Source organism: Sus scrofa, chromosome X (genome assembly GCF_054392235.1).
Source record: "Sus scrofa isolate SSC_HxYL_T2T_F1_AM1 chromosome X, Sscrofa_HxYL_maternal_Yorkshire_Landrace_v2.0, whole genome shotgun sequence".
Lineage (NCBI taxonomy): Eukaryota > Metazoa > Chordata > Mammalia > Artiodactyla > Suidae > Sus > Sus scrofa.
Genome location: NC_139401.1, coordinates 45,274,811 through 45,287,597, shown reverse-complemented (window position 1 = coordinate 45,287,597; position 12,787 = coordinate 45,274,811). Strand labels below are relative to the sequence as shown.

The following is a 12,787-nucleotide window of genomic DNA, read 5'->3' as shown; positions in this document are numbered from 1 at the left end:
CTCCAGTGCTCTCACTCGAAATCCTTCCTTTGCCAATGAAGACTTTTGTTAGTAAAGGAGCCAGGAGAGCAACCGTTTGAATGAGGGCAGATTTCTCATTAGAAACCATTGAGGCCAGAAGGAAGCAACACATTTTTCAAGTGCTAAAAGAAAAGTTCTGTCAAACTAGAATTCTCTAACAAGTGAAAATATTCTTCAGGTGAAACCAAGGCATTCTCAAATGAAGGAAAGCTAGGAGAATTTATCACTAGCAGACTTACTCTAAAAGAATAACTAAAGGGAGTTCTTCAAATAGAAAGGAAATAAACAAAAGGAAAGTTGGAACATTAGGAATACAGGAAGAACAAGAGAATACAAATATGGGTAAATATAATTGACTATCCTTTTTCTCTTGAGTTTTATAATAATATTTGACAGTTGAAGCAAATATTCTAACAATGTCTAATGTAGTTCTCAATGTATGTAGAGAAAATATTTAAGACAATTTATAAAGGTAGCGAGTGGATAAACAAACCTAAATGGTGGTACGGCTTCCTTACTTCACTCAAAGTGGTAAAAGGTAGAGACCAGTAGACTGGTATGTCATGTTTGTAAAAGGCCCTTCCTTTTAAAGGTTGCTTCCCAAGAGTAACCATGAAAAGTTAAACAAAGATATACCCTTAACACCACCATAGAAAAACCAACATGGAATTTTTTTTAAATGTTCAAGTAATTCACAAGAAGACAAAAAATAAAAGAGAAACAAAAAAACCCAGAGGAAACAAATAGAAAAACAGTAAAGTGGCAGATTTAAACCAAACTGTACCAAAAGTTATATTCAATGTTTTAAATAAACCAATTAAAAGACAGAAATTGAAAAAGTAGATTAAAAATGACCCAACTATGTAGCATCTACAAGAAATTCATTTCAAATAAAATCATACATAAAAATTACAAGTAAAAGGATAGAAAAAAATACCATACACCATATAAACATGAATCAAAAGAAAGCCAGAAACTATATTAATACTAGGTAGTGTAGACTTCACAGCAAACAAAATTACTAAAGACAAAGAGGGACGTTACGTGGTGATACATTCACAAAGATATAGCAATCCTAAATGTGTATGCTCCTAACAACAGAGCTTCAACATACACAAAGGCAATCTAATAGAACTTGGAGAAGAGACTATATTCTCTGACAAAAATGGACTCAAACTAGAAATCAGTAACAGAAAGACAGCAAGAAAGTCTCCAAATGCTTGGAAACTAAACACCACACTTCTAAATAATCCATAGGTCAAAGAGGAAGTCTCAAGAGAAATAAATATACTGAACTGGATGAAATGTGAGCAGATTTCCTATTAGAAACCATGAGATTAATGGGATGCAGCTAAATCAGTATTTAAAGAGAAATTTAGGAGTTCCCGTCGTGGCTCAGTGGTTAACAAATCTGACTAGGAATCATGAAGTTGCAGGTTTGATCCCTGGCCTCGCTCAGTGGGTCAAGGATCCGGTGTTGCCATGAGCTGTGGTGTAAGTCGCAGATGCGGCCTGGATCCTGAGTTGCTGTGGCTGTGGTGTAGGCCGGCGGCTACAGCTCTGATTAGACCCCTAGCTTGGGAACCTCCATATGCTGTGGGTGTGGCCCCCAGAAAAGACAACAAACAAACATAAAGAGAAATTTATAGTACTAAAATTATTATACTAGAAAAGATGAAAAAATCTCAAATAGCCTAAGCACCCACCTCAAGAATCTAGAAAAAATGCAAAATAAAACTAAAGCAAGAAGGAAGAAAATAAAAAAAAAATAAGAGCAGAAATCAATGGAATTGAAAAGAGAAAAATAATAAGAGATAACTTCACTGATTTAAAGAATATTTTGAGCAGTACAATAAATTATATAGTATTGGATTATAATCCAAAGTATAAAATAAATATACCTGAGTCCATACTGCTATAAGTTATTAAATAAAAATTTTAAATTAAGGAAGCATCCAGGGAGGTTCTTACAATTGTTTAATTTTGGGAAACAACCAGGTTATCTAATATAAAGCTCTTGGCACATAAAAATTTCAATAAATGGTAGTTATGAGGTAGGTGTGGTAATATCCATATTATAATGAAAAAACAAATTATTTCAGAGAGATGAAATAAGCCAGCAAAGGAAAACATGGAATCAATTTCTTTTAATGCCAAGGCTGGTTCTGTTCTACAACATCAGGATCTCTCTTTTCTAACAGAATGTGACATAGGAACAAAACAATTTGCTTCCAGTAGCCCAGATCCCCTATTTCTTACAACAAAAGACCGATATTCTCACTGACTTGGAGGCAGCAGACCTTAAGACCCAAAGCTCTCGAGTCACTTTAAGTTTTAGCACTGGTTGTCCTAAATGGGAAAGTAGCAAGGTTTTTTCCCTCACCATTCTGTACTGAAAGCCTCCTCTGGATAGAGGAGGAAATTTGTTCTGCTTCTGTTTCTGCACATTTTATTCGCTAAGTTTTTCTCATGACACAGACACATATAAATACATTCTACCATGCCCACAAAGACACCTGACAAATGAAAAGTGACCTGAGAAAGGGAGAAATGCTCTCTCTGGCTGACACCCTAAAGTGATGCCTCTCCACCCCTTTGCAAGAGGGTAGGTGGAACCTGGACTTGCTTCTAATTAATATGGCAAAAATGATGGGCTATCATTCCCTTGATTAGGTTATGTTACCTGGCAAATGTGATGGTTATGAGATATAAGACTCAATCTTGGAAGACTGGAGCAAAAGACTCTCCCCTTGCTGGCTTTGCAAAGGTAAGCTGCTATGTTTTGAAAGGATCTATGGAGAAGGCCACATGGGAAGGAACTACAAACAGCTCCTAGGAGCAGAGGGTAGTCCTCTACCAAAAGCCAGCGAACAACTACAACAAAAATACAGGAACCCTGGTCCTCCAGCTGGAAGAAAATGAATTCTGCCAACAAGGTGAATGAGCTAAAAGCGAATTCTTCCTTTGTCAAACTTTAGGTGAGAACACAGAACAGCTAGCACACTGATTACAGACTTGAAAGACTTTAAACAGAGAACCTAGTCATGCTGTGCCCATACTCCTGACCCACAGAAACTGAGACAATAAATGTGTGCTGCTTTAAGCCACTGATTTTGTGATAATGTGTAATACAGCGATAGTTAATATACACTCTCTTTTCCTTTGCAGTCAAGGAAGACTATTATTCATAGTAGATATGAAGAATCAAGGTCAGTTTCTCATCATTAAATCATCACAGAGGAAAGTATACAGGATCACTAAACCCTTACCAAGTCCAAGCGCAACCCTGGCACTTTTCTGCCCTTGGGGCAGAAGATAACCAGCCTCATGAGCACTGACCCATTTTTTCTGGGCTGGCGGTAGTGTCTTGAAGGCTGTGAGGACACACCACAACCCAGATCTCCAATCTAGTCCTTTCCTTCCCTATCCACAACTTCCTCATCTATCCTTTCCTGCACTGCCTCCCACTTGCCAACTTAACTCTTTCCTATCACAGGACAAATCTTTGGATCTTTGGGTCCTTCCCAATTCTCCAAGTCTGGCTCCCTTTGACGTCTTAGCTAGGGGAAGATTTATATTCTAAAGCCAGGCACTTAGGTGTCATCACCAAAATGAAAGCACAGTGAAGATTACTTTTTCCCAAGGGAGAAAGGAAATGGAATCTTTCTTGAAAAATACAAAAGTTCATCAAAAGATAAGCCTATCCATTGGCACATAATTTACTCTTCACAGCTCTAAGATCTGGGTGTTGTAGGTATATAGGCAGAAGGCAGCTATTTTTTTTTTTAAAGTCTAAAAATTGAATATCTGATCTCACCTCAGCAGGTTTCTTGTGTTCATTTGGAATTTTTGACTTGCTCCTATACATTGAGCCAGAAGTAAAGGAAGTGGAAGGACCTGCAAAAGATAATTAGAAAAAAATACCGAGACTTATTACCTGCTAATAAAACTAAATGTCATCCAAGAGAATATGAAAGACATGATTGAGAAGAGCACAGTGACCTTATATCACAGAAGAAAATAGTTAAATTGCAACCAAGAAAGCCTCATAATGGAGTTTAATGACATTTACAGGTGACCTCCCAGGGTGTAAAAGCTTCAACAATACTAATGCTAAGGAGATTCGATTTGGTGTAATCATACCTCATAACAATTTGGAATAACACAATTTATGTTCTATCTGGAGAAAAAGTTACCTGCAAAAGCAACTGAAAAAACTGAAAATGTGGAGCAAGTAATCTGTATGTCCTTCAGCACTTCCCAAATGCTACAGTTAATAAAGTTGTTGCTTTTTTTTTTTTTTTGGTCTTTTTGCCTTTTCTAGGGCCACTCCCATGGCATATGGAGGCTCCCAGGCTAGGGGTCGAACTGGAGCTGTAGCCGTCAGCCTACACCACAGCCACAGCAACGCAGGATCTGAGCCGCTTTTCTGCAACCTACACCACAGCTCACGGCAACACCAGATCCTTAACCTTTAACCCACTGAGTGAGACCAGGGATGGAACCCACAACCCCATGGTTCCTAGTCGGATTCGTCAACCACTGAACCATAATGGGAACTCCAAGTTGTTGCCTTTTACAAATGATGACTCATCCAGTCAAGCACTTAGTACCTGAGCTACAAACAGAACTGTGGGGTCTACAATTTATGCTCTCAAACTTTCCTTACTTTTCTAGAAACACTGCTAAGTCATTGGTAGATGTGGCTTTTATTGCTTGAGTAAATAAAAAGTGAAAAACAAAATGCTATATGCCACACAAAATCAATTCTCTCACCTAACTTATCTATGTATAATGAAACTTAAATGAAGAAGAAAAATGGTATCCCAAACTTTCCTTCCTAGAAACATTTTTTAACCATTGAAGGAAGCATGAAAAAGCCTGTCCTCAAGTCAAAAAAGAAATCCTCAAGGAGTAAAGATACAGAGGTTACCAGCTGTTGGCCGGTTCTACTCACTCTCGTCTGAACTGTCACTGCTGCTCAGCGTTCTATGGCGTTTCATCCTGGAGCATCCTGGGAAAGAAAACAACACTGAATAAAAGAGTCAAAACACACACACAGAGAGGGCAGTAAATACTGCCCAAGAAGCAGAGCAGGCAAATCACACAAATCAAATGATTTATGTTAAGAACTGTCTCAAATGACCTAGAGTGATGAGAGAAGAGTACTACCAAATTCTCCAATACAGAGTGTGTCAAAGACTGGGTGAGGCCACGTATTAGCTTTAGGAGAAAACCCAAGCTGCAGGGGATGAATGGTATAGGATTGGCTGGAGCCTCATATGTAGACACATGACCAATGCCCAAACAAAGAGGGGCACCCAAAGGGCCATCATCAGCCAGGAATCCCCAAAAAGAGAAGAGTAGGAAATCAAATAGCAGTTGCAAAGGCGGAGCTGCCAAGGGCCAAGGTTAAAACGCATGAGACAAAACAAAACAAAACAAAACAAAAAACAAACAAACAAACAAAAAAAACAAGTAAGGCATGCCCCCCACCTTTAAAAGCAGAACACATTGCTTTTCTGCCTGCCCTTTCTCCCTCTTTCTCACTTTCTCTCTGTCTTTATCCTGCAAAAAACCAGCCTAAGTTAAAATTATATCTGTATAATCTTCAAGGAATTCTACAGAAAGCTCTTATATTGTGAAAAATATGTTTTTAACTAAAATTTCTAATGGTTTAAGCATCCTTCCATGTGTGTATGTGTCCGCACATGAGAGAGAGAGCGACACCAACAACAGACAAAAAGAGGTACCACCTTCTTGGGAACATATCAGCACTAGAGAGTAGGTAAAAAGGAAGACACGATATGACACTTTGAGTCACAAAGTGCTGAAACTGTAAACTAGAAAAGATAGTGATACAGTCAATAACTGACATTCTTTTATGTGCCATAGTATACGAAATGCTACTAGGGGAAATAATGATTCCACAAGGAATAAAGGTCAGGGTTACTTCCTTTAAATGACCTACAATCTACTAAGGAGATAAAAATTCAAGTACAAGTAATACGAGCAATTAGGAGTAACAGAAACAAAATTATATGTTAAAAAGCTAATAGAGTTCCATTACTGGCATGACAATGTGAAGAGCTTTGTGGACCCACTTCTTAGTGAAACTGGTGAACATTATTTAAAAAACAAATAAAAAACCCCACTCATTAAAAATTTCTGTAAATACTCCTAAAGGCCTACAGCAAATGAAGAATTTTATCTACTACAACTCAGTACTAAAGGCCTACAGCAAATGAAGAATTTTATCTACTACAACTCAGTACTAAAGGCCTACAGCAAATGAAGAATTTTATCTACTACAACTCAGTACTAAAGGCCTACAGCAAATGAAGAATTTTATCTACTACAACTCAGTACATAAAGTTAGAGTCTGTAGTATTTGGACCTAGACTCCCTTTCTCCATCCCAGCTCCCAGCACAGATCTCACACCAGACTGCTGCAATCAAGAACACAGAGCTCCCTCTCCTCTCCCAGATGCAAGGTTTTCTTCCTGGGAGAAGCTGGATGTCTGTGTTTCTCATCTGGTCCCCAGCTACTTACTACCTGTTGCTGAGGCTAAGTCCCAGACAAGTGTGGCTGAGAGATAGGGGTTCCCTTTTTTCAGGTGGCCCCCACTCTTGAGATGGAGGTTAAGCCTCAAGTGTGGTGCCACCAAAATAATGAGGCCCCAATTGTCCTGGCTCCAGCTCATAGAGTCGGGGTTCTACATAGGAAGGAAAACTTAGAAGACCTGGAGTTGCCACTCAAAGGAAACACATCATTGTCTCCACCTGCTACACTAGAGCTATGGTTCAGAATTTTGCCTAGGGGGAGAAGTAGATCATAGAACATAAGGCTCCAAATTGTTCCCCAATGGAACTGACTTCATCAGTGTGTGGGGAAGTTCGAGCCTAGGCTAGCATGCTAGAGAGAATTAGGGAAAGAAATAGCTGGGAGGAATCATCCTGGGGTCAGAAGAAATCTCGACTACTGCTCAGGAACATATCCCTTCAAAGGAGCCCCAATTTGATTGGATCAGTTTGGGGAGCAATTTATGCCCCAGGGCATTATTATAAAACAACAGTGCAATCAGCCAGCAATTAGTGGAGTTTAACAGCTGGGTGTGGTCATAGAAAAGAGTCAAAAAGAACCCTGCCAAAACCACTGTCATCCTAGGGTGACTGTGGGCATACCAAAGGCTGCACCCCTAAGAAGCAACATAGAGACTTCATACTCCAGGGCAAAGAGGGAGAGTAAATAGAGTTCAATAAAACAATGCTCATCTTCATATATACTTAATCTTTACTGGTCACTTGTGTTATTAGATTTTCCTTTTTTTCATTTCCCTTGGAATATCAATGCTTGTATTACTGGTTTCTAAAAACTCATTATGACTAAGGATATTAACCATTTGTCATGCATTGCAAATGAAATACCATATATTTATGCCATCAGTTTACTACGGTGTTTTGTATTTTGGTTGTGTATTAAAACATAACTGTGTTGTGTTTAAAAAAATGAAAATAAGAAAATAAAATAATGCAGCCAGTCACTAAAAAAGTAAACAAGTAAATAACAATAACGAGCCTTCAGGGGTGGCAGGGCACCAGTACTAAGTTGCTACATTATATTATCTAAAATGCCTAGTTTCCAACAAAAAATTACGAGATATGCCAAAAAAAGAACACAGTATGACCTGCACACCAGCAAGAAAGGAGGCAACAGAAACTGCCTGTAAGTGCAACCAGATGTCAGATTTAGCAGGCAAAGACTTCGAATTAGCCATATAAATATGTTCTTAGAACTAAAGAAAACCATGAACCAAGAAAAAAGATGAAGCAAAATGAACAAAGCCTCAGAGAAATGTGGGACACCATTAAATGCACCAACATATATGTAAGGAGAGTACTAGAAGGAGAGAGAGAAAAAAGCAAAAAGAAAAAATAATTTTTTAATGGCTTCAACCTTCCCAATTTTACTCTAAAACATTAATTTGCACATCCAGGAAACTCATCAAATGCCAAGTAGTTTACAGCACTATTACTATTAAAACTACTACTATGACTACTATACCATACTATCTGCAAAGAGATGCACAAATAGATGATATAACACGGTCAAATTTCTGAAAGCCAGACAAGGAGAAAATCTCAAAAGTAGCAAGGGAAAAATGGCTCCTCATTTAGAAGGGAACCCCAATAAAATTAACAGCTAACTTCTCATGAGAAACAATGGAAGTTGGAGGCAGTCAGATAAGATATTCCAAGTGCCCCATAGTAATGTTGGCACATATCAGTGAATATATTAAAAATCATGAAACTGTACACTTTAAATGGGTGATCTGTAGGGTATATATATATATTATAACTCAATAAAGCTGTTATTTTTTTAAAAACTAATAGGATTAGCCTAAGTATCAAAAGCATTAAATTCTATTTGTTCTACTATCAAAGTCAACTGAATATTTCTTTTTTTTTTTTTTTTTTAGGGCCGCATCCGTGGCACATGGAGGTTCCCAGGCTAGGGGTCGAATCAGAGCTGTAGCACCAGCCTACACCACAGCCACAGCAACGCCAGATCTGAGCCGCATCTGTGACCTACACACCACAGCTTACGGCAATGCCAGATCCTTAACCCACTGAGTGAGGCCAGGGATTGAACAGGCGTCCTTGTGGATACTAGTCAGATTCGTTTCCGCTGAGCCATGATGGGAACTCCCCCGAATATTTTTTTTTAAACTGCAATATAATTGACATTTCATATTATGTTAGTTTCAGCTTTATAACATAATAATTCAGTATCTGTATTAGTTTCAGGTTTATAACATAATAATTCAGTATCTGTACATATTGCAAAATGAAGAATGTTTCTTTAAATAGGATGTTAAGACATTCAAACACTCTTCTGAAATGTAAACAAAAACAATGATAACAGAACACTTCCCATCAAAAAGTGACATAAAGTCACAATGGGAGTTCCCACTATGGCACAGTGCGTTAGTGATCCAGCTTGTTTTTGCGGAGGTGCCAGTTTGATCCCCAGCCCAGTGAGTTAGGCACAGCTGTGGTATAGGTTGCAGCTCTGGCTTGGATCCCTGGCCTGGGATCTTCCATATGCCACAGGTGCAGTGGAAAAAGAAAAATAAAGTCACAATGAATGTAGAAATTTAAAGATGAAAGTAATATATTTTCTAACTGTTCCCTATTGAATGCACAATGCACAAATCTACCCAGAGTATCACTCAAACACTGCTGGTGGGAATATAAATGGCACAGCTATTCCAGAAAACAATTTGGCTATTTCTTTCTCTTTTTTTTTTTTAGGGCCACACCCTTGGCATATGGAAGTTCCCAGGCTAGGGGCTGAATTGGAGCTATAGCCGCTGGCCTATGCTACAGCCACAGCAACACCAAATCTGAGCCACGTCCACAACCTATACCACAACTCACGGCAACGCCGAATTCTTAACCCACTGAGCAAGGCCAGGGATCGAACCTGTGTCCTCATGGATGCTAGTCAGATTTGTTTCCACTGAGCCACAAGGGGAACTCCTCAGCTATTTCTTTAAGAATTAGACATGCACCTATCATAGGACCCAGCAATAGCACTCCTGGGCATTTATTCCAGAGAAAAGGCAATATATGTTCACACAAAAACCTATACACAAATGTTTATTGCAGCTTTATTCATAATAGCCAAAAACTGGAGATGATCCAGATCTCTTTCAACAGATGAATGGTTAAACAATCTGTGATACATCTGAACCATGGAATACTACTCAGCAATAAAAAGGAACAAAATACTGATAAATACTACAATATGTAAAACAAATGTAAAACATGAAAAAAACCCACTTAACAAAAAATTATGGCTCAGTGAAAGAAGTCATAAATACCAGACCATTTATTATAAGATTCTATTTATATGAAATGTCCAGAGTAGGCCTATCTATAGAGACAGGAAGTAGATTAGTGGCTGCCTAGGGGTGGAAGTGAAAACACATACTGACTGGGCATGAAGCTTCTTTTGGGGTGACAGAAATGTTCTAAAATTGGATAGCAGTGATAGATGCAAAACTGTAAATATATTAAACCCCACTGAATTGTCTACTTAAAATGGATGAATTTTATAGTATGTAAATTATACCTCAATAGAGCTAAGGAAAAAAACTTTAGGGAGTTCCCGTCGTGGCGGAGCAGAAATGAATCTGACTAGGAACCATGAGGTTGCAGGTTCCATCCCTGGCCTCGTTCAGTGGGTTAAGGATCCTGCGTTGCTGTGAGCTGTGGTGTAGGCTGACAGCTGTAGCTCTGATGAGACCCCAGCCTGGGAACCTCCATATGCCAAGGGTGAGGCCCAAAAAAGAAAAGGAAAAAAAAAAGAAAGAAAAAAAAACCTTTAAAAATTATTGTGACATTTTACCAATGAGAAATTTTTAGGTAGAGTCGAGAATAAAAGCAATAAAAAAATTTCTGTGTCTACTGAACATAACATTACTCATACTGAGACTAGAAACAGCATATGCCATAGAAGAAATAATTTTTGTTTTTTAAAAACCCTCAGTGAAGAAAGCCAACTGAGCGGGGCCCCTCTCTCTTCACTTTCTTGAAAGTTTCAGGACACCTAAGACATCTTAGGACTCTTCCTCTTATTGGAAGTTCTGGTCTTACGAACTTTGGTTAAAACGGCATCTCCATTTTCTCTAATATTCTTCTCTTTAAGTAAGACACCAAACTGCTCATGACTGAGGCAGGTGCAGATTTTTAAGAATCTGTAAAATCCGGTGCTTTTTAAACTATTACAGTAAAACAATCATTTTTTATTAGAGATTGAAACAAAAAAATCATATCAGTAAAGAGCATCAAAAACAGATTGTCTAACACCAATAATGCCAGTCCTGGAAACTGGGTTGCTTACAATTTTTAGAAAAGAAAAAGCAAGTTTTCGGGTCTGGTTTATTAAAGTCCATTGATCTGTTTGTCCATTTCTGTAACTGCACTGCTGTTTTATCTACTACAGAAAAATGACAAAGAATAGTAAACATCAGCATAATAATGCCATGATGGCAAATCTTTAGATTATCTTCGTTACTTCTAATCACAATAGTCACAAACATTATTACCACCAGATTTTACAGATGAGGAAGTTGAGGCTCAGAAATGTTTAAATGACACGCTTGGAGCTACATGGCCACCAGAGGGCAGAGCTGGCAGGGCTATGGAGAATGTGCACTCCAGGTTGACCCTGGGACCTGAGGAAGACTAGGGGGATAGCAGTAGGAATATTATCTAAGCTCAGCCTCATGACCATTGAGGCCTATAGACTTCCAGCTCCAATTTGTCAGATCTCATCAGATGCTGCTCCCCCGCCTCCTGCACATGCTATGGCCCATGTGATTCTATGAATACACCATCCTGTTTTCACGCTTGCCAGCTTTTGCACAGGGCTCTTTCTAATAGTTTCCTGTCTGTTTACCCTGACCTGGTCCTACCCATTTGTTAGAACTCCTCAGTGAGGCTCCCCAGATATGCCTCTCTTACAATTGTTCACTCCTTTCATTTCTATATCCAAGTCTCTACATGTTTCTGTCCATGTAAAAAAACTCTTCATTTGCACTGTAAATTTTCTTTACATGGTCAGCCCTGCCACAAGACCACAACTATCATCAAAGCAGGAACTACGCCACACTCTTCTTTTATCCCTAGGTCTCAGTACAGTGTCCTGTACAAAGTAAACATACAAAAGAGTTAAAGAAGCTGTGGTGCCTCACTCAGATCCTTTTACTAGCTAGCATTCCTATCTCCCAGCTACTGCCTGATGGCTGCTAATGGCTCACCGCTGTCCCCTTCCCCAAGGGCTGGAGTCCTGCAGGGAGCTTATACTCTCTCTGTCTTCCTCCCAGGGGCAGCCAGCAGTCAATAATTGCTCTATACCACCCCACTCCTACCCCTAACCTAAAGAGGCTAAGGCTAGACTTTCCTAAGACCGTATCCTTACTTTAGCTCCTTCCTCTTTCCTACCCTCTTGTCCTCACTCCCTTACAAGTTTCTCCTGGGAGTACTTCCTCAACAAATCATGTACATTCAAATACGATCTCAGGTTCTGCTTCTAAGGCACCTCTACTTAAGACAACATATGAATCTTCATTAGGTGGTACACTTTAAAAAGTACTTTAGGGGAGCTCCCATTGTGGCTCAGCGGGTTAGGAACCTGACAGACATAGTGTCTGTGAGGATGTGGGTTCAATCCCTGGCCTCACTCGTGGGTTAAAAATCCGGCATTGCTGCAGGTGTGGCATGGGTCACACATGCAGCTCGGATCTGGCGTTGCTCTGGCTGTGGCATAGGCTGGTGGCTGCGGCTCCAATTTGACCCCTAGCCTGGGAACTTCCATATGCTGTAGGTGCAGCCCTAAAAAAAGAAAAAGAAAAAAAAAGTGCTTTAGAATAAAAATTTTTTGTTAGGCAAAACCATAAATAAACGGAGCTCAATGTGCCGTGATGTCTTACTTGGATATGCTGAACAGCTGTTTATTTTCTAGTTCTCTATTCAGGGTGCAGACTGTATAAAGGTATTCTTTTCTTCCTTAACTCCCACAATGAGTACTCCTTTATTTTGGCAGAAATGAAATGTGCACCAGCTCTCACCTTGTACCCTTGAGAATAGTAATTTGATGGCAGTTTTCAGATCTTATTCCTACTATAATCTCAACCAAAATGATTAACAACTTAAATGATTACTATCTTAACAGTGACTCATAAGCCAGGCAAAATGC

The 12,787-nt window shown here is 39.1% G+C and overlaps 1 protein-coding gene across 31 annotated transcripts in view; it reads right to left on the bottom strand.

Annotated features, from left to right (window-relative positions):
• The window catches only part of JADE3 (jade family PHD finger 3), a 134,385-nt gene that overhangs the window by 57,580 nt on the left and 64,018 nt on the right, over nt 1–12,787 (bottom strand). For 26 of the 31 annotated variants that reach the window (XM_085007769.1, XM_085007773.1, XM_013986089.3 and 23 more), the window contains 2 exons: nt 4,979–5,035; nt 3,839–3,918 (listed from right to left, as the gene is read on the bottom strand). In XM_085007769.1, the coding sequence (XP_084863895.1) occupies nt 3,839–3,918; nt 4,979–5,035 (137 nt within the window). Of the gene's footprint in view, nt 1–3,838; nt 3,919–4,978; nt 5,036–5,517; nt 5,590–6,577; nt 7,003–12,787 lie in introns of those variants that run through there. The other 5 variants (XM_085007775.1, XM_085007777.1, XM_085007778.1 and 2 more) reach the window with 2 other exon arrangements.